The sequence below is a fragment of the Jaculus jaculus genome, chromosome 16, assembly GCF_020740685.1.
Source record: "Jaculus jaculus isolate mJacJac1 chromosome 16, mJacJac1.mat.Y.cur, whole genome shotgun sequence".
NCBI classification, from domain to species: Eukaryota; Metazoa; Chordata; class Mammalia; order Rodentia; family Dipodidae; genus Jaculus; species Jaculus jaculus.
This window is the reverse complement of record NC_059117.1, coordinates 76,590,808-76,612,762: the sequence shown is the minus strand read 5'-3', so window position 1 is coordinate 76,612,762 and position 21,955 is coordinate 76,590,808. Positions and strand designations below refer to the sequence as shown.

Sequence of the window (21,955 nt, the reverse complement as noted above, 5' to 3'; positions counted from 1 at the left end):
GGCTTGTGCAGTACCAGTAACAGCCAGACAATGTAGTGGAGCTGTTAATTTGCCAACAATTTCATCAACAAAACATTAAGGGAAGGAAGAAGCCAGTATGTACTGGGAACCTCTCAACAGTCACTGCTTGGTCTTGAAAATGTCTCCCCCTCTAAATCCTCTCAGAGTGAGTTCTATATTCATAGCATCAGTCCCTGCCACTCCCACTCTCCTGAGATGACACTTTTCTGATACCTACACTAAAAAAAAACTCCATACTTTCTTCTCTCCTGCAATCACCTCCTTTTGCATAAATGTGCTATTGAGCGAGGCAGCGCTCTTGGAAAGCAGAGAGGCCAGAGAGAGAGCCGTCCCCACGACAATCGCCTCTGATTCCACCAGGAGTCTAAGACCAGGCCTAAGTCGGCTGTCCAGAACCATACCCACTGCAATGCCTCAGAATCTTCTCCACCTAACATGTCCACGGGGCATGAAGTCAATATAGTTCGACAGAGTCTGAACCTTGGCTCTCCAGATATTTCTGACCAACCTAAAGAGCTCACCTCTAAAAGAGATTATCATGGGCTGGAGAGATGGCTTAGCAGTAAAGCGCTTGCCTGTGAAGCCTAAGGACCCTGGTTTGAGGCTCGGTTCCCCAGGTCCCACGTTAGCCAGATGCACAAGGGGGCGCACACATCTGGAGTTCGTTTGCAGAGGCTGGAAGCCCTGGCGCGCCCATTCTCTCTCTCTCCCTCTGTCTTTCTCTCTGTGTCTGTTGCTCTCAAATAAATAAATTTAAAAAAATAAAAGAGATTATCATGATTATTTTGGGGTTTCTTACCAAATTTGCTGCAAAGTCAGAGACAAGAGCCCCTGTCCCCAAAATCTGGGAAGTCTACTTTAAAAAACTGGCCCAGGCCCTGCAACTTTGACCACAGGTTGGAGAGATGCTCAGCAGCTAAGGCCCTGACCGCCTGCGGTGGATCACACAAAGTGGGGCAGGCATCTGGGTTGTTTGCAGTGGCAGAAGGCCCTGGTGTGCGCTTGCTCACTCGCTCCCTCCCTCTCTCTCTCTCTCATAAATAAATAAATTTAAAAAATTTTTTTTGTTTTATTTATTTTTTGAGAGGGACAGAGAGAGAGAGAGAGAGAATGGGCGTCAAGGCCTCCAGCCACTGCAAATGAACTCCAGACGCATGCGCCCCCTTATGCATCTGGCTAGCATGGGTTCTGGGGAACTGAGGCTTGAACCGGGGTCCTTAGGCTTCACAGGCAAGCGCATAACTGCTAAGCCATCTCTCCAGCCCTAAATAAATATTTTTAAGAAAGAATTTTGAATATACAACAGGGTCCTGACTGATTTGACCAGGCAAATTCTGGAAGCTTGAACATTCTAGAGAAACTCCATGAGTTGGGACACTAACAGTGCCTGGGCACAACTACAAGCATTAGTGAGCAGTGACGTCAACTGTCACCGACTCTTCTAGACAGCTGCTCTGTCAAGGACAGCCAATGAGCCGTGTGGTGGAAGCAGCTCCTCAGAGCAGTTCACTCAAGCCAAAGGAGGTATGCTGCCCCAAGTTTCCACTGGGTTTGCAACACTGTAAGATGTTTGGTCAAAAAAGAGGAGGAAGGAAGGAGGAAATATGAGACTATTCCACAGAACTGCTGGTGATTTTTGTAAGGAACCCCAAAGACCAATTCTTTTTTAATTTTCCTAACAGAACTCACAGTATCTGACTTAGTTCACACCTGTGGAACAAATGCTGATGGTAATGGTCACATAACTAAGTCCTTCACAGAGCGCAAGGAGCCGCGGGGAGGTCTAAGCGCAGCGCTGTCTCACCAGCTTGGCTCTGGGACACGCCTGCAGGACGGAGATGGGTCTGGCAGGACAGGCAGCTCTGAAACCCTTCCTCTGTGAGTGTTGAGCCCAGAGCCCAGCCCACCAGCCAGGGGACGCGGCTGATCGGTGCTCTCTCTTCTCCCTCCTTAGAAGGCGGGTGCGACTTCTCGAGGAAAGAAAGCCCAGCTCCCCCTATGGGTGGGGAGGAGGGCCATGCCTCCTTACCCCTTTACTAACCTGCTGTAGAGGGTGGAGTTGGAGATGACGGAGAGGTGAGAGGTGAGCTGGCCCCGGATCCTGCTAAGATAAAACAGAGACATGCTCATGGGGACCCATGGCAGATATTCGCAGTGTGGTGCGAGCAGAGGCCCAGCACTGTTGGAGAGTCTGCGTGGCCGAGTGTGTGGGTCTTGGGAACAGTGTGAGAGGGACGACGATTCAGACTGGACCCATGGAGACAGACGGTGCCCTTGCCAGTGCAGGCTTGCTCCTTCCCACGCCATCCACAGCCCATGGCCAGGGTGAGTCGTCAGTGTCCATACACAGGGTAGTGCCTCTTCCTGACCCACCTCCACCCCAGGGTCATGATGGATGACAATGGTCACACAGGACAGTGTGCAGCCTGCAGCATTTCCTCAGCTCTCTGGAAATACGAGGACTGTGCTGAAGAGGGAGGCAGGACTCCTGGGTTCACGAGTGCTATTTCCAGTGTCTGCAGCACCATCGGGTTTTCGTGGGGAGAAAAGAAACTGCGACTCCACTTGAGGATGCGCACACCGGCAGTGGACACGGAGGGTGTGTACACATTTAGTAGGATGGTGAGGTATCTGCATGCTTCCAGCTACAACCACTGGACTTTCTAACTCCTTCAAGGATAAGGCTGCCTTAGGCATCTTTTTATTTATGTATTTGCACTGTGTGGGGCTTCCAAGGATGATGGCTGGTCCATGTCCATCCCAAGAATCAGGGAACAGACTTCCAGCCCCAAAGTCACGTGCCTGCTGCAGCTTCCATGTGCGCAGGCTGCACTGGACCGCCTCCCCCCATGCCCACGCCTAGCCTGGCTGTGCTGATGGCGTGAATGCCATGTTCACCTTTCCTCTAGTGTCCAAGAACTTCCACATCACAAAGCTTCTGCCCGTACTACCTGCATTTTCAAGCTGTGGCTCGTCCAGCCCTCGAGGGTGTACCCCAGTCCTCCTTCACTGCTCAGTCTCCTCCCACCCAGGCATACACCATCCTAGCTGATGTTACCCAGGAGAACAAGGCAAGACCTGTGCATGATCTCGGTTTTCTCCCTTCTCTCCATTTTTTATTCTACCCATCCACCCACTTACTTACTTATCCATCCATCCATCCACCCATCCATCCACCCATCCATCCACCCACCCATCCATCCACCCACCCACCCATCCATCCACCCATCCATCCACCCATCCACCCACCCACCCATCCACCCACACACCCACCCATGCATCCACCCACCCATCCACCCATCCACCCATCCATCCGCCCACCCATTCATCCATCCGACAGGTTTCACCATGTTGGCCAGGCTTGAGCAATCTTTCTTTGCTTTTCTTAGTACTTGGGACCACAGGGGCCCCCAAGCTAAACCTGAAAAGCCTCCCCTTCTCTATGTGGAAGTCTGTTTTACACATGTATACACTAGAACTGGAAGACCCTCGGGGTCACTCAGTCTGGCCCTGATGTCTGAAGAGGAGTACTGTCAGGCTCAAAGCCAGCAGTGTCCGGGGACAGTACCTGGGAGTGGCTGTGAAGACGGCTAACCCATGCCCATCTGGGCCCTCCAGGATTTATGCTTCCTGCGTTCCCCTAGTAAGTCCTTTCCTTCACCCCCTCAGGGAGCACGCCCTCCCACCACATAAGGTTCTGGGCAGAGGGCTAGGGCTTGGGCACGTCTGACTGTATATAGGCTGCTTCCCTTTCATGTGTTTTGGCTGATCGAGTCTGGCCATGGGTGGAGAACAGATCACAGAGAACGTCTGACCTCACAGCCCCTAAGCCCGAATGCTGCCGCGACCCTTCATTAGGGACAGAGCTGTTTTAACCTCTGCATTCATTCCTGCAGTGCTCAGTCTCTGCCCACTGGAGCCCAAGCACCTCCCGGCTGAGCAGGGACTCCTGCCCCCAACCCCGGCTGCGGGCCCCCGCCACTGTGACCAGCACCTGAGTTGTTGGAGTTGCTGTACTTGGCGGCGTGCTCCTCACTGTTCTCCACTGCGGAGCGTTTCGACTTCTGCTCAGATAAGAGAAGGGGGAGAGTAAACAGAATAATCACTGAAGCTGAGCATTCAAACTTTTTCAGGCATACGATTAAACTAGCTACAGACAAGGGTATATTTGGCCACATAACAGTGAAGTAGCCACAAGCCAGGGTGGGGTGGGGGGGGAGGGGGTAAAACCAAACATGCTGACTTGACAACCTCAAGCCTATCATTTCCTCCAACTGCATTACGCCATCAATGGGCCCAGCAAGGCAGCAAACCACATGGCCCACTGAGCTACTGATATTGTGTAGTCACCTGGAAATACTTGGCACAGTCAAGGTCAAAATGTGTCATTAAATGTGCACCACTGAGCCGGCGTGGTGGCGCATACTGCATACTTTTCATCCCCGCACTAGGAGGCAGAGATGGGAAGACTGCCGTGAGCTCAAGGCCAGCTGACACTACAGAGTGAATTCCTGATTGTCCTGGGGCTATAGTGAGACCCTACCTTGAAAAAAGCAAAAACAAATACACACATACACACACAAAAGAATTCAGAGAGAATATCAGGACAACGGGCTTACCTTGCGAGCTAAGATCTTTCTCTTTTTCCTTTCCTCTTCAGATCCATGGTGGGACTGAGCTCTCGTCAGCCTTCGATGCTGGTGAACCTTTAAGAGACCACCATCCCCACAGGTGTAAGTGCACCTGCTGAAGGCAGGTTCCTACCTAAGAAAAATCCCTTTCAATGCTTGGCCACATCCAGTCATTAGATAAAGTGTCATTCTTAGGCCAAGTATCTCCGAGCTCCGTGTGGATATGTGAAAGAAGAGGTGTGAATATATGAGAGAAGAGCATGTTACAGGATGTTTGTCCTCCACATCCCTTTGCAGGTGAATGGCACATCACAGCATGGACCATGTATGCACCAAGTACCAACACACCTTGATCACGAGGGGTGATCACTCTGCACACATGTGTTCCCCACACGAGCTGCCTGAGGCGGAACTGTGACCTATCCGACTTGGGGTCACAGTACCTAGCTCAACAGTGGTTGAGAGGAAGCGTGCACAACACGCCTAAGGAGTGAACAGTCAGTCAAAAGGCAACTTCTGGTGGGGACGGGGACACCACAGGGTCATGGACAGTGAGGAGCCAGTCCCGACTTACCTGCTTCTGCTCCTCCGTCAGTCTCTTCTCTATACATTCCTGGGCAAGTTTCAGAGCCTCTTTCAACTTCGTGGGAATCTGAAAGAAGAGGCAGGACATGACCAATGGCGTGGAGGAGGGCTTCTCCTGAGTCCCACAGACACTAGGAGTCGGTGGTCTCCGAGAAATACCTGTCACAGCCACCCACCCAGAATCTACTCTCTCACACTCCTCAGCAAGAACTCCCATACAATTAGAACATAATCAGGAGGCAGAGGTAGGAGGATCACTGTGAGTTCAAGACGACCCTAAGACTACATAGTGAATTCCAGGTCAACCTGAGCTAGAGTGAGACCCTACCCTACCTACCAAAAAATAAAAATAAATAAACTAAACATAGGGCATGTTTCAAGCGATTCAGGTGGCTGCCAGAATTACCAATCTAACAAAGTTAGAGACCTCACACAGCCTGATTTCAAACCCCACTACACACCTATACTGTCCGAGCTATGGTAGTGACCTAGGCGACCCCTGACTAGTGGTTCAGAACAGACACCACAGAAGCAAACCCTAGGTGCACGTTTAAATGGTCTGTGACAAGGGTATTGAGAACACAATGGGGGCTGGAGAGACAGCTGAGCAGTTAAGGCACACGCCTGCAAAGCCAAAACTCCACATTTGACTCTTAGATCCTATCTAAGCCGGACTCGCAAGGTCACACATGTGCACAAGGTGGTGCATGCATCTGGAGTTCGATTGCAGTGGCTGGAGGCCCTGGCACTCCAATTCTCTCCCTTGCATTAAAAGAGAGAGAGAGAAAGAGAACATAATAGGGCCAGGCATGGTGGCATACACCTTTAACCCCAGCACTCGGGAGGCAGAGGTAAGAGGATCACTGTGAGTTGGAGGCCAGCCGAGGACTGCAGAGTAAGATCCATGTCAGCCTGGTCTAGAGCGAGGCCCTGCCCCCACCCACATATGACAGGGAAAGGCTAACCTTTCCAATAAATAGTGTTCATGAAACTGGGCATCTCCATGCTAAGCAATGACATGAAAGCATGACAGCACATGCAAAAATAAGCTTGAAATTAACTTAAAACCCAAAACTTCAAAACTCCTAAAAGAAAACACAGGAAAAAGTCATCATGGCATTGGATTTGGCAAGAATTTTTTATTCCGTTTTTAAAATATAGGGTTGGGAGATTGCTCAGCAGTTAAAAAGTGCTTGCTTGCAAAGCCTGCCAGCTTGGGTTCAATTCCCCAGACACCTGCATAAGCAGGCATTTGTTTGCAATGGTATGAGACCCTGGCACATGTGTGTGGTTGCACACACACATACACACAAATAAATTTTAAAAATTAATTAATTAGCTAAATAATTAAGACAGCATCTATACAGTCCATGTAAGCCTTAGATCCTCCATCTCAAGTTAGGAGATTACAGCCCTGGGCCACCTGGCTTGCTTCTCTTTGTTTCTTTAGGTCGAGTCTGGCTAGATGGCCTGGGCAGGACTGTAACTTTTGATGCTGCCTCGTGTGACATCAACTACTGGTCCTCTTGTCTCAACTTCCCTAGGGCTGGATTAAATAGGTGTATACCATCATACCCAGCTAGCAAGGATTTCTTGGATATGAAATCAAGAACAATGAAACAATAAAACATGTGGATCCCATTAAAATTAAAACTTTTGGGGCTGGAGAGATGGCTTAGCAGTTTAGGTGTTTGCTTGTGAAGCCTATGGACCCAGGTTCGATTTCCCAGGACCCACATAACCCAGATGCACAAGGTGGTACATGCATTTGGAGTTCACTTGCAGTGGTTGGAAGCCCTGGCATGTCATTCTCTATCTGCCTTTCTCTCTCTCTCTCAAAATAAATAAATAAATAAAATTTAAAAAATAAAAACTTTTGTTCAACATAGGACATTACTGACAATGAAAAGGCAAATAGTTGTTGAATATCTATGTATCTAAGCTGGGCGTGGCAGCACAGGAGCACTTGGGAGGTAGCAGTAGGAGGATCACCACAAGTTCAAGGCCTCCTTGTGCATCTGGCTTACATGGATCGTGGGGACTTGAACTGGGGTCCTTTGGCTTTGCAGGCAAATGCCTTAACCACTAAGTCATCTTCTCCAGCCCAAGAAGCTATTATTATTAGAACTCTTCTGACTGGCAGCAAGAATAGAGACTTGTAGTCTTTTAACTAACTCTACCTTGCCCTGGTTTCTTATCTTTTGTTTCCTAACTTTATTTCCAGCACAACAGTGTAATATTGTTTTTAGAATACAGGGAAGAGAGAGAAAATTAACTTCTTCCTCCCACTGAGTCACTACCAACTGCACACTTGTCTGAGTCAAACCCTGAACCAAGAGTTCACGAAGGTGACCTCAAGTTGTCCCGTGACAACAGGCTGGTGTTACTCAGAAATTTTGCACTTGACTAACAAATACGCAAAGGTTAAATGCTTGTCCACAGGTCACTGGCTCTCAACTGGGGTCAGTTTTGTACATGTTCCCCAGGCATGTCTGGAGACATTTCCCGCAGCAACAATGGGGAGGAGCAGGGAATGTTACTGACACCCAGGGGCGGGCCAGGGCTGCTGCTCCCCACTCTCGATGCACAGGCAGTTGGCCATGGCTAAGCCACACCCGCTGTAGACACTGGCTGGCATCCACAGGCACTCGGGTTTTCAGTTCCAGCCCCCAGCACTCCGTCTGCCTACCGCTGCTTCCCATCAGACAGACATATGGCTTTACATACGGGACTTTATATCCTGTTTTTCTTAAACCCTCATTCAAATATTAATCTCGGGACTGGGCATTTAGCTCAGTGGATGAGAGTTTGCCTAGCAAGCACAAGGCCCTGGGTTTGGTCCTCAGCACCGTGAACAACAACAAACAAATATTAATCCCTTCCCACATTATTACAATGCCTTTGTACACCACTTTTATTAAAGAAAACTGCTATTTATTTATTTGCAAGCACAGAGTGATGAGACAGAGAAAGAGGGAGAGTGAACATGGCGCACCCGAGCCTCCAGCTGCTATAAGTGGCCTACAGAAGCAAGCACCGCTTCGTGCGTCTGGCTCTAGGCGGGGACTGGAGAATTGAACATGGCTCATTAGGCTGTGCAGGCAACAGCCTTAACAGCTGAGCCATCTCTCCAGCCCACATTTCACTTTTATTAGATAAAAGGTGCTTTTAAAAATGTGTACTAAGATGAAAATCAGCAAACTCCAGAATCAGTGACACATGGCAAGGCAATACGATGAGTAATGGAAGGGGATACTGACATTCTCTAGTGGCCTCCACACATACACACATGAAGCAGCCAAAAAAAAAAAAAAAAAAAAAGGCACATTGTGATTTAATGTGTGGTAGGTTTTGTTTGTTTTTGAGGCAGGGTCTCCCTCTAACCCAAGCTTACTTGGCTGACCTGGAACTCTTATCTCAACCTTTCCAGTGCTAGGATTATGGGCATGAGCAACCACGCCCAGCTGTGATTTAGTTGCTCAACCATTTTTTTGGTTTGCTTTTTTGAGGTAGTCTCCCTCTAGCCCAGGCTGACCTGGAATTCACTATGTAGTCTCAGGGTGGCCTCAAAGTCATTGTGATCCTGCTACCTCTGCCTCCCAAATGCTAGAAATAAGGCGTGTGCCGCCACAGCCAGCTTAATACATGTATTAAAAGAAATACTGAAGATGTATTAAATGTTTATATTGGTTATCCTTGAATGGTGGGATAAAGCAATTGTAATTATAAAAAAAAATGTGTACTATAGGCAGGCACAGTGCACACCCGTAATCAGGCACAAGGCTAGAGGATTGCTGCAAGTTCGAGATCAGCCTGGTCTACCTCCCAGGCCAGCGAGGGTTACATAGCGAGACTGTCTCAATCCTCTTGCCCAAAACAAAACAAAATACAACAATAACAATGCTACGTACTATAAATTACTCAAGCAACGCACAATTAGCCAGACATTATGTTCTTTAATCCCAGCACTTGAGAAGCTGAAGTAGGAGGACAGGCGAGAGTTCAAGGCCAGCCTGGGGATACAGTGAGATGCTGCCTCAAATAATAAAGTAAAATAAATAAAGGAAAACAAGAAAGAAAAGAAAGTAAATAAATAGTCCAGAACTGTAGAATATTTATATTGTTTGTTGTTTTAAAAAAGTTAACTTTCAGCCGGGCGTGGTGGCGCACGCCTTTAATCCCAGCACTCGGGAGGCAGAGGTAGGAGGATCGCCGAGAGTTCAAGGCCACCCTGAGACTACATAGTGAATTCCAGGTCAGCCTGAGCCAGAGTGAGACCCTACCTCAAAAAACCAAAAAAAAAAAAAAGTTAACTTTCAAAGTCAAGTTACTATGTAACAAACCAAAACCAGGATAATTTGCTTTACCTTGAACTGTGGCTTTTCAGAAGTCATTAGAGAAACATCACTGAATAGTCTGTTAAGAAAAGAAACAAATGCATCAGGCCCTTGGATCAACCCTTAGTGCTTCAAGAAGAAAACGAATCTTCCTTAAACCAGGGAGGCTCTGAGAACAGGCCAATGTAGCCTAAGACTTCTGAGCCTCAGATGTCTCCTCCTCCTGCACGGTCAGGCCAGGCCAGCACTCCACGTAGCTGAGGACCCCATAACTCCGAAGGTCTCCCAGCACATCCAGTCCTGTCTGCTACACCACTCCATGTTTACCAGCAAAGGCTAAGGAACTTACAGGCCACTCAGTGTGACCTCAGAGGTGTGACCAGGAGACAGGGCCAGCTGTATACCTGTGTCATTTCTCTTCTGTGGAGAAATATATTTTCTCCTTGCCTCACAACAGGTAATCTTTGCTCTAGAACCCAGTACATTCAGAATGTTCAACTAAGTGACATGGAGTTATCCTGATTGGGATTTAAGGGAAAAGCAATTTTTCATCTGTAAAACAGCAGCTTTGGAGCATGTCAATGCCCTCCTCAAAGGCATGTTCTTAAAACAGCAGCTGCAGGATTCCAGCTGCTTTGGCTCGAATGGGTGGCTGGACGGTGCCCGGTGAGCTTTCCTTGAATCTTCCCCTGTTTCAAAGAGAAAGTCCAGCCCTGGCAGAAAGGACAGGGTCGACTTGTCCCACGGCTTCCAAGTCCTGGTCCTCTTCTGCCATCCACCACCCACTTACTTCCACTGAACACACTTCCAGTTTCTTCTCAGGGCTGAAGCCCACAGGGTAGAAAGAAAATGTCTGGCTCTCCTTTGGAGCTGGAAAGAGCTCTGGAGAAGGGAGGAGAGCAAATGCCAACTCAAGAATACCCAGCTCACACGGCTGCTCCCTCACTAAATGCCTCTTAACCCTGATGTCTGTGTGCAGACCACTTTGTTTTCCAAGCTGGGTCGACTTTTCCACAGCACAGTTATCAGTGGCTGTTGACTGAAGATGCGCAGTGGGGGCCGTGGAACATGAGGAGGTCCCAGCCACGGGCAGAGACGTCGGTGCCAGCTCAGGGCAGGCCTAAGGAGGAGCTGCAGTTCACCCCTCTGACTTCTGCCCTGCCCTGCCTGCTGTAGTTCTAGCTCCTGAGAACTTCTGTTCTAGCCCCATATCCCTTAGGAAGCTTCTGGGGGGAGGGAGGTGGACAGAGTTAAGGAAGCTTGCCCGAGGTCTCCCAGGTAGAAGCAGGTGTACTCCTAGGTCTGGGTGACTCCGCCCCAACACCCTGACCCTCCTCCGTGAGTGACAGAAGAACAGAAAAGGAAAGGCCCAAAAGACAGCTCTGTCTATGGGAGGCCTTTTAAGTGTGAAGCCCCACGCACAGGGTCTGATACTTGCTAGAGGCTCAACAGGTAACAAACAAATGTCCAGTGGGAGATGAACAACAAAAGCATAGGGGGATCCAAGAACATTGTGCGTTCCCCCAAGGGGCAGACGCACCTGGCCCTGACACTTGTCAACTTCCCGTAGCTGGCGGCCAGCTACCAGCCTGTGCAGGGTGGGCGAGACAGGTGCGAGAGAAGGCCTTCCTTCTGTATTTGCTAAGCTGGGAGCTCCACATGTATACGAACAAAATGCTAACATTGATGGAGGGGAAACGCGTGGAAAGGACACTGATATTCTAGGAAAGCAATCAGATCAAGAGCACAGAGGCCACAAGGCAGGGGTCATGGCCTCGTGCTGTGAGAGACCTGTAGCAAGTGGGTCACCTCCACTCTGCAGGGGCCACAAGTGGTCTGTTCTCTGGCACCAGGCTCTGAGGCACAGGGGTCCAGTGTCCAGCACAGTTACCAAGATCGCGACTGACGCATATGGTTGACTTACGGCATCTGTAAGAGCCGGGAGACGGTAGGCATGCCAGTTTTACAGGCGTCACAAGACAGCGTAGACTCCAACACGGCCACTTAAAATGAACAGATACACGTTTTAGTTCCACAGAACATTCTGGCAGCTCTGCTTGATGATGAAAAGTTTGACACCGCTTTGCAACAACTGTCTGCAGGCTGATGGGGACAGTGTCAAAACACCACATACAAACAGATGGCATGTGCGGGGGAGGGGAATGCTGGTGCTACTAAGGACTCCAAAGAAAAGCCTCAGAAACCACATGCTGACAGAAAGCTAAGTGTATTTCCAAGATAAATGGAGGAAGGAGAGAAGATCTCATTCATAACTGTTCATTCTCTTTACGGAGCAGCAAACTCCACAAAAGCCAACTATGAGCTGGGAAAACGTGGCTGCTTGCCCGCTTTCATACACACAGGCACACCCGGTACCAGCAATGATGCCCCATCACCCAGCGCCTTGGGCCCATATACAAGGGCGGCCTGACTCTTCCACCCACTTCCAGCTGCTCATGCCCCACAGTCCGGGGCCTGCTCTGTTGAACTGCCTCGTCTGACTGTGAACGTGGTGCGCTGCCCACGTGGACGTGCTCACCTCACTACAACAGCCTAATAGCCACCCCGCCTTCCCTGTCCCTCTGCTCCAGCCTTGAGCTCTGAGCTACCTGTGGAGAGGATGGGAAGGTCTTGGAATGAGTGTGCACCAGTCCTTATGCCTCTTTCCTTTAGGGACCTCTGTGCCCCTCCTCAGGCAACTCTGAAATGGATTAACTCCTGGGTCCCATTTGTCTGGGAATCTGGAGGCCTGTATCTTCCAGGCTTCCAGTTCTGGCTCCCAAAATTCCTCCCAAGTCTCACCCAGCTTCAGTCTGACTCCAGATACCTGCCTGGCTCCTGGAGACAGGCTTCCAATTGCCTGGCCTCGACTTTACCCAGGCTAGCCATCTGTTGGTACTGAGAGTGGTGTTATTTGCTGCTAGACACCTGACTGAATGGCTTTGGCCTCCTAGAGCTGATTTTCAAGAGGAATGTGGAAGGATTTGACACCTTGGTCTGAGAGATGCCTTGCAGTGCTGTAAGTACAGCTTGATGGACTATTCTGATCAGAGTTGAAAGACCTGAATGCAGTAAGAACTATGGACTGTGAGGTTTGGCTTATGAGGGTGAAAAGGAGCTTTGTCTGGACTGGGCTAGGAGTTTGTGTGAGAGGCTTGCTGTTATGCCTGTGTCCTGAGAACTTGTGTAGGGTAGCATTGTGTAGAAATGGACTGGTGTAAGTAGAGGGATATAGCACAGAAAAAATAAGTACGTTGGGTGAACTGCTGCCTGTTCAGCTGCAAACCTTTGAGATTGGGCCAGCCGACCTGCACTGGGGCAACAGGAAGAATGTAGACTCTTTTGAGGAATGTCCTATCCTTCAAAGTCTGCTTTATTCCCCCGTGGATTAACAAATTGGCACCCTACCTGGTATTGTGGAGTATAGGAAATACAGGAAAGAGAGGGTCATTGAGTTTGCAACACAGTCTTCTGTTTTGGAAACAGCCATGGGCAGTGTGAAGCAGGTTTGCTGGATGCCTGCATGGAGACCCCATGGAGCTGTGAGGATGAACCGTGAATTGCAGTGGAGACCCAGCGGAGATGCTGGGACCATGAGATAGCTGCTAAGGAAAGCTGCCGGTCCTGGATGAAGTTTTTCAGGACTGTGAGTAGCCTAGCTGGAGGGGCAGAATTGGAACTCGATAGACTTGTTGCTGATTAGAATTAACAGATTTGGAGATTTGTCACTGACTAAAGTTGTTGGACTTGAAGCTACAGAGTTTGATGCTTGCCCTGGTTGTTTTAAATCTTGTATTGGCTGAATATTTCTTTGCTATGCCTATGCCCAATGCCTTGTTTTGCAGTGTGAATGTTTATTCTGTGCCATTGTGGGGTTTTGGGGAACTTTTTGGAACTAGGGCTCAGTTTGAACATCATTAGGATTGATGAAAAGTATGGGAACTTTTAAAGATGGACTGAATTTATTGCATTTTACATCATCTATGGTTATCAGTTTATGGGGGCCAGGGGCAGAATGTGGTGGTTTGATTCAGGTGTCCCCCATAAACTTAGGTGTTCTGAATGCTAGGTTCTCAGCTAATGGAGATTTGTGAATTAATGCCTCCTGGAGGCAGTGTATTGTTGGCGGTGGGCCAATAGGTATTATAGCCAGTGTCCCCTTGTCAGTATTTGGTACACTCTCCTGTTGCTGTGGTCCACCTGATGTTGGTGAGGGGGTGATGTCCACCCTCTGCTCATGCCATCGTTTTCCCTGCCATCGTGGAGCTTCCCCTCGAGCCTGTAAACCAAAATCAACCTTTTGTACCACAAGCAGCTCTTGGTCAGGTGATTTCTGCCAGCAATGTGAACCTGACTGCAACACCATCCTTCTCTACAACCTCTTGCATCTAGAATTATATATAATGCATGTCAGAGAAAGTTCCCTGCAGGGTTCAAACAACTCAACAAACAAATGAGCCACCTGAAGGGTGACTGAAGTGTGTTTCTGGCTATAGAGGGTGACAACTCCCTCTGGGTCTTTCTTGGACTGTGGAGGGGCCAGTTGCTCCACAGACTGGGGCCCAGAAGCTCCCAAAACCCTGTACTGACCCACAGCCATGGACGGAGCAGGAGGAAAGGAGTCCACAGGCACCGAGTCCGGCGGTCGTCCGTACGTCATTTCATACAGTAAGTGACCAAAGCAGTGGACATCCACACTTTCCAAGGTCTACAAGAAAGAGTGGGGCCGTGCTCAGGGTGGCCGTGGGACCCCATGGCCCTCCAGTCTTCCACTGAGAGACAGGGCCCAGGGGCAGTTCCGTGCCCAAAGCAACCCCAGAGCCTTCTGTGAAAGCTCAGAAGCCGTGGTTCCAACTTGGGCTGTAGGGCGTCTTTATTCAGTAATTCTATTCCTCTACCATTGTTTGGAGATCCAACAATGTCCCATGGGCACAGAGAGTCAGGGAAAGACACACCTCAACCGAACCTTCACGGCTTAACACAGAGGAGAACCGAGCACTGCAAATGCACTCCTGTTCACACTGCCCTGACTTACGTTGATTTTCCTGAATTGGGAGAAGTAGGAGCGGTGGAAGGAAGGCAGGCCCAGTAAGGAGTTCTCAAGGTCCAACAGGCGGCAAGTGTCCCCATCCAACATCACATTAGCAGCATGGAGGTGACCGTAGGGGAACCCTTTGTCATGCAGAAACTTCAGCACCTGTTGAAAAACACGTGCCGCTGACTCAGCTCCCCAGACACAGGTGGATGGGCCAGACTCTGTTGTGACCGCCACCCAGTGTGCCAGCCTATGCGCTACACGTGGGAGGGTCTGGGTACAGGACTCAGAAGTCAGTATAATGTCAGATGGTTGCTGAAGAGATTCCTGAAGAAAATGCTGCCTGCGTCTGCTTGGAAGGGGAAGCGATGCTGCATGCCCCCCCCCCCCCCCCCCCGCCATGGGAGACTGGCGGCCCCAGCCCCAGTCTGACTTCCAAGAAACCAAGGCAGGAGCAGCTTGCAATGGAAAGGCTCTGCCCAGGACATCCCGACATACCGCCCGCCCGCCCTGGTGAGTGAGCCCCAGACAGCAGTGCTTGAGGACGGAAGTCCCCACGGAAAGGGGCCGAGGGGAACCATCTAGTCCAGCCTCTGCTCAAACATGTGTGGTTGTTTGTTAATGACACATAACAGGCCCCACAAAAAGAAGCACTTTCAGCTGCAAATAAATAGTGGCTCAGCCAGCAACAGAAATGCCTGGCTACCTGCACAGCCGGAGCAGCGGGGATGGCTGAGGGAGCCCAGGGCAGGCCACAGGAAGTATCACACTTCTCTTCCCAGTTTTTCGTTGGGGTGGGGGGAGTTCAGTTCGAGGTAGGGTCTCACTGTAGCCCAGGCCGACCTGGAACTCACCCTGCAGTTCCAAGCTGACCTCAAACTCACAACAATCCTCCCACCTCTGGCTCCAGAGGGCTGAGATTAAAGACGTGCATCACCACGCCAGGCTTTCTCCCTCCCCATCTTTCTCTTCTCCCCTTCTTGAGCAAGGGGTTCAAACTCAAGGCGTTGTGATATGGAGCTATCTATACCCCTTCCTTCCTGCCTCCCTCCCCCCTTCTTTTTCTCGCACGCGTGCGTGTGTGCATGCGTGCATGTGTTTGTGTAAAAATCCTAGGGCTGGGGCTAGAGAGATGGCTTAGCGGTTAAGGTGATGCCTATGAGGCCTAAGGACCCAGGTTTGATTCTCCAGGTCCCACATAAGCCCAATGCACATGGTGGCACATGCATTTGGAATTCGTTTGCAGTGCCAGAGGCCCTGGTGTGCCCATTTTTTATGAAAATAAAATAAAATAAAAATCCTAGGTCTGGAGAGGTGGTGTTGGGGTTAAGACACTTTCTAGCAAAGCCAATGGACCCAGGTTTTGTTCCCTAGTACCCATGTAAAACCAGATGCACATTGTACACATGCATCTGGAGTTTATTTGCAATGGCAGGAAGCTCTGGCGTGCCATTCTCTATCTAACCCACCTTCCTCCTATCCTCCCTCCTTCTCCCTCTCAAATAAATAAATAAAATATTTTTTAAAAAATCCTAGCGCTGAAAGGATAAAAGTTGCCCTATTTCTGCTGCCCTGTTTTCTAGTTGCTCTGCTAACCTGCCTTTTTAAGCTTCTGTAATATGGCTTGCTTGCTGCTGCACAGAACTGCCATTTTGCAACTGCCTCCATTTTGTAAAAAGTATACCATGAGGACCTGACCTTTTGTACGCCTTACCCAATGCCTAAATTCCAGGAACTCGAGCTGAACAAACAACTCCTAGTTCCTCATAAAGACACAACCAATCAACGGTCAACACATATCTGAAGTCCCCAGACATGAGCCCACCCCGTGGGCCCCACCCAATCAGAGGGACCCATGGCTGAAAAGCCCCTATGACTCTGCATACCTGTGGTTTTAGCCTTTATAAGCTGACCAAACCCGTTGCTAGGGGCTCTTCACCCCTCCTGCGAGAGGAATCTGTGTTGAGCCCCGATGCATCGGATTCAATAAACCTCGTGCGGTTTGCATTGAGAGCATCCTGCGTGAGTGTTCTTGGGGTCGCGTAGACAGCCCTGAGCAGGGACCCCTCTGGGGAACCCCACAGTGCAGATAGAGATCAACAAAAAATAACACAAAAGATAGTATTCACAGAATCAGACACCAAATTCTAATAGCTAAAGCTTTAAAAAATTTTAAATATTTGTTTGTGGGCTGGGTGTGGTGGCGCATGCCTTTAATCCCAGCACTTGGGAGGCAGAGATAGGAGGATCATCTTGAGTTCAAGGCCACCCTGATACTACATAGTGAATTCCAGGTCAGCCTGAGCTAGAGTGAGACCCTACCTCAAAAAACCAAAATAAATAAATACATAAAAGTTTCTATGCATGTTATGTATAAGCAAAGCACAGACAGGGAAGGAAGAGTGGGGGAGAGGGTAGATGAAGAGTGGAGGAGAGGATGGGTGCACCAGGACATCTGGCCACTGCAAACAACTCCAGATGCATGTACCACTTTGCACATCTAGCTTTATGTAGTTATTAGGGAATCAAACTCAGACCATCAGGCTTTGCCAGCCAGTACCTTCAACTGCTGAGCCATCTCTCCAGCCCAAGAATCTTACAGGTCTAAATTACTACCACCTTCTTTCCAAATATTTGCTTATTGGGGGCAAAAAGTGACAATGCCTCAGTTCACAGGAACGGTAGGTTTCAGAGGGTATCAGTGATTTGGAAATTGCCTCAGCAACCTGCTGTGTTTAAATGGAAAATGTAATTCTGGCTGAAAGAAAAACTGCATACCTCTTACCTCTAATATCTGCCGTCCATATGTCTTTATGTGCTGGAGTTCAAGGCCCTGGATCTTCTTAGGGCTGCAGTACTTCTTGAGGAATGGGTCCTTTGGTTTGGCCTTTAGAAAAGAACCAAGAGCACACACACAAAAGGCAGAGAAGCCATTATCTGCACCTGAACTTCCGGGAAAGTTCACAAACACCATGGTGCCTGAGGCTGCCAGCCAGTGGGGGATGGAGCAGGGTCTCACTCAAGGCTGGCTTCAAACTTACAGTGATCCTCCTACCTCAGGCTCCCATGTGCTGGGACTAAAGGTCCCAAAGGATCTTTACCACACCCTGCTTTTTAAAAATGTACTAATCAGTAAGTGAGGAAAAGAAGATGATTTGGGTTCTGTCTCTTCTCTATCCCCGGAAGTGTATGCCTAAATTTGACCCTAGAAGTTCCCAAAGTCTTGCATACGTTAGAATTCTCCTGGACTACTTTGTTAAAGGCAAGACACAGATTTAAAAACTGGTCTAACAAGCCAGGCATGGTGGCTCACACCTTCAATCCCAGCACTGGGGAGGCAGAGGTAGGAGGATTGCCATGAGTTCAAGGCCACCCTGAGACTACATAGTGAATTCCAGGTCAGCCTGGGCTAGAGTGAGACCCTACCTCAAAAAGAAAAAAAAAAAACTGGCCTAACAGAACAGCCTACAATACCATGGACATTCTCATTCAACGCTCCATCTTCTCTTATAGGAAAAGGAATGTTCTTTAACAAAACTTGGCAGTCTTCTCAAATAAAACTTAAAATTGTGTTTGTTTTGAATTTTTAAAACAGGGTCTTGTGATGTAGCTCAGGCTGGCCTGGAACTTGCAATGCTCCTATCTCAACCTCCTGAGTCCTGGGATTTCAAACACGTACCACCATGTTCTGCCTAACATCAAAAACTAAAAGTTTTGACCTAGGCATGGTGGCACACGCCTTTAATCCCAGCACTCAGGAGGCAGAAGAGGTAGGAGGATTGCCATGAGTTCGAGGCCACCCTGAGACTACACAGTGAATTTCCAGGACAGCATGAGCTAGAGTGAGACCCTACCTCAAAAACACAAAAAACAAACAAACAAAAAAGAAAACACTAAGAGTCTTGTGACCTAGCTTCAGGAGCTCTGAATACCATGTATCAACAGCAGGTTCTGAAGGGACTCAAAGACTATGGCCGTGAACTTGACCCGTGGTACCTTGTAGATCAGGTCCTTCAAGGTTCCTTTTTCATTAAATGTCCTAATCAGCAGAGCCGAGGATTCACTGGCTGTGGCAAAGGTCACGCGGTAGATGTAAGGGTGCTGCCAGAACAAAAAGGAGACTCAGCTTGGTTTGCATCGGGACCACTACCTTAGGTCCAGGATGTGGTGATGTCAAGCCCCTCACTGGTGCCATTTGCACATTACTAGATGATCAGCTAGCTCCTCCTCCTTCAGATGAGGGGAGGGAAATAGAGACAAAGGACACAAGGAGGACCAACATGGCACACTCCCCCCCTCCCCCCCACAGAAAGTCTTCTTCGTGCCCAAGTTCTCAGGGTTCAGGCAGAATTGTGATGGCAGAGAAAAATCTGAGTTTTCTGATATGGTTTTAACCCTCTGCCCCTGTAACCTGGTAACTAATACAAACCGGACTGTGAACTTGAAGTGGGAGACCCGGACAAATGTGTCTCTCTACAGCTTTGCCTGGTGTCCCATGCCATTTGCATGCCAACCCAGGGAGCCTAACAGCATGACACTCAAGGGAACAAGGGCCTCTGGTGGCTTTAACTAAGGGTCATCAAGTGTTAACAGCTAAGGACAGTGTCTTTACATAGGAAGGAGGTAAAAGCAGAGGGGCACCTCAGCAAGATACTCTAGCTCTAAACAGGGAGTTGCCAGCACAAGGGAACGACAAGCCAGCATTATTGCTCAGCCCACGAGCAACTCGTTCTAAGGGCCTAGCCCCCCACAGACAACACCCCACACCCCACACACAACACCCCACATCCTCACAGACAACACCCCACACCCCATACACAACACCACACATCCTCACCCCTCACAGACAACACCCCACATCCTCACTCCCTCAGACAACACCCCACACCCCACCCCTCACAGACAACACCCCACATCCCACCCCTCACAGACAATACCCCACCCCCCACCCCTCACAGACAACACCCCACATCCCACCCCTCACAGACAACACCCCACATCCCACCCCTCACAGACAACACCCCACATCCCACCCCTCACAGACAATACCCCACACCTCACCCCTCACAAACACCCCACATCCCACCCCTCACAGACAACACCCCAAATCCCACCCCTCACAGACACACCCCACATCCTCACAGACAACATGCTTTATCCTATACCCTCATAGCTAATAGGTAGAATATTGACATTAACTCAAGTTACAGGCCAGATCTCAAGACATTCTGCACATGTTTTGAATATGTAAGCACAGTTTTAAATAGAAGGCCCGGAATTAACTGTGCACAGCATAAATAATGCATGCTTTCCTAAAGGTGAACCAGTCATTCTGTGAAAGGAGTAACAGCCTAACCTGTCTTCTTGGGCTAGAAACAGACCTCTGGGTTCTCCTAATAAAAACACACCAAGAACCAGAGAAGGGGCTGTTCCCTCCTCTGATGTTCACTTAAAATGCAAAGACTATATTGAGATTACTATGACTGATGGGCCACACAGACATCATGAAGGTCACTTTAAATGGCCTCTGACGAATGGGAGTAGTCCTGCACAGTTGCAGACTGAACTGAAAGTCACTGTGATTCTCTTGAGCCTGCAGAGTGTCTCCAGCTCCTCTTAGGTTTCCCCAAAGCCTCCCTGTGAATCTGTGACCAGCACTGAGAGTGACAAGGACTTGTACTCACCGAGCAGGAAGGCAGGAGTTTGATTAAACACTGAAGATCTTTATCTGACAAGTACTTGTCTGGACCAAGATCAGCCTGCAAACACAGAAGCAAACATCACAGTACTGCCTTGTCCACCAAAAGAAAAGCTCCTTGCATTTCCCCTTAATTTCATTTGTCCAAACATATGACTGTCAATCAAAGACGAAAACCATAGTAGGTCAACCTGTCTTCTGGGAGAGGTAGTGTGTAAACGTACAAGGCCCGGACTCAACCGCAACTTCATCTGATTCTATTAACTCAATGTGTCACTTAGCGTTCCCAGGGAAAAAGCACAGGTACTGGCCAAGTCTTTTTTGGAGGTAAACTCCAAACTATGAGCCCCAAACAGATGCCACAGAACCACTGAAGCTGCTCCTATTTCTTTCTGAGTATTCACTGCTCGTCCAAATATAATTAAGTTCACAGAAGCTAATGCATAGCAAAGCGATTCCTCTGATGTGGGGCTGGAGAAGCAGCACCACTGCGCCTTCACAATTCTCCTATCCAGCTTCTTTCATGAATCTATCAAAATGTCCTGGAGTAAAACCAAAGTGAGGGCTGGAGAGATGGCTTAGTAGTTAAGGCATTTGCCTGTGAAGCCAAAGAACCCAGGTTCAATTCCTCAAGACCCATGTAAGCCAGATGCACAAGGTGGTGCATGCATTTGGAGTTTGTTTGCAGTGGCTGGAGGCCCTGATGTGCCCATTCTCCATGTATATATGTGTATGTATATGTTGGGCTCTGAAAGGCCCAGGCCTGAGTCCTAGTAATTGTAATTACCATTTCAATAGTTAAAGTTTACTATTGGCCCTTACTTCTTCCCCCATCCTAAAATCCCCGCTTTTGTCCCCAACATGATATAGGCAACTGCTCATAGCAATAAAGCGAGTTTTTTCTGTGAGTTCCTGCTTTGAAAAGACTCCCGACTCAGTGTGATTTTTCTCCATTGGCCAGGCTCATCTTCCTCCTCAACCCCTTGGGAGGAACCAGCAGGTCTGGTCCTTCCACAGCACTACCTACCTGCCTGGGAAGGAGCCCGGCATATGTGTGTGTGTGTGTGTGTGTGTGTGTGTGTGTGTGTGTGTGTATATATGTATGTATATGTATGTATATATGTATATGTGTATGTATGTGTGTGCGTGTGTGTGTGTATGTGTGTGTATATATATATATATATATATATATATATACATACACATACACACACATACCTCTTCCTCTAACAGATAAACAAAATAATTTTTATTTATTAGAGAGCGACAGAGAGAGAAAGAGGCAGAGAGAGAGAGAGAGAGAAAATGGGTGTGTCAGGGCCTCCAGCCACTGCAAACAAATTCCAGATGTGTGAGCCCCCTTGTGCATCTGGCTAACGTGGGTCCTGGGGAATAAAGCCTCAAACCAGGGTCCTTAGGCTTCACAAGCAAGCGCTTAACTGCTAAACCTTCTCTCCAGCCCTAAATAAAATAATTTTTTAAGCCCAGGTGTGGTGGCACACGTCTTTAATCCTAACACTTGGGAGGCAGAGATAGGAGGATTGCCATCAGTTTGAGGGCACACTGAGACTACATAGTGAATTCCAGGTCAGCCTGGGCTAGAGTGAAACCCTACCTCAAATAATAATTTCTTGAGAGCTTGTTTTTG

At 48.8% G+C, this 21,955-nt stretch overlaps 1 protein-coding gene across 11 annotated transcripts in view; it reads right to left on the bottom strand.

Annotated features, from left to right (window-relative positions):
• Window positions 1–21,955, bottom strand: part of Pxk (PX domain containing serine/threonine kinase like) — a 69,372-nt gene that overhangs the window by 9,889 nt on the left and 37,528 nt on the right. For 6 of the 11 annotated variants that reach the window (XM_004669080.2, XM_045136148.1, XM_045136151.1 and 3 more), the window contains 11 exons: window positions 20,294–20,368; window positions 18,606–18,710; window positions 17,395–17,496; window positions 14,610–14,771; window positions 14,165–14,282; window positions 11,499–11,577; window positions 9,605–9,653; window positions 5,227–5,304; window positions 4,641–4,727; window positions 4,016–4,085; window positions 2,063–2,125 (listed from right to left, as the gene is read on the bottom strand). In XM_004669080.2, the coding sequence (XP_004669137.2) occupies window positions 2,063–2,125; window positions 4,016–4,085; window positions 4,641–4,727; window positions 5,227–5,304; window positions 9,605–9,653; window positions 11,499–11,577; window positions 14,165–14,282; window positions 14,610–14,771; window positions 17,395–17,496; window positions 18,606–18,710; window positions 20,294–20,368 (988 nt within the window). The remainder of the gene's footprint in view (window positions 1–2,062; window positions 2,126–4,015; window positions 4,086–4,640; window positions 4,728–5,226; window positions 5,305–9,604; window positions 9,654–11,498; window positions 11,578–14,164; window positions 14,283–14,609; window positions 14,772–17,394; window positions 17,497–18,605; window positions 18,711–20,293; window positions 20,369–21,955) is intronic. The other 5 variants (XM_004669081.2, XM_045136150.1, XM_045136154.1 and 2 more) reach the window with 1 other exon arrangement.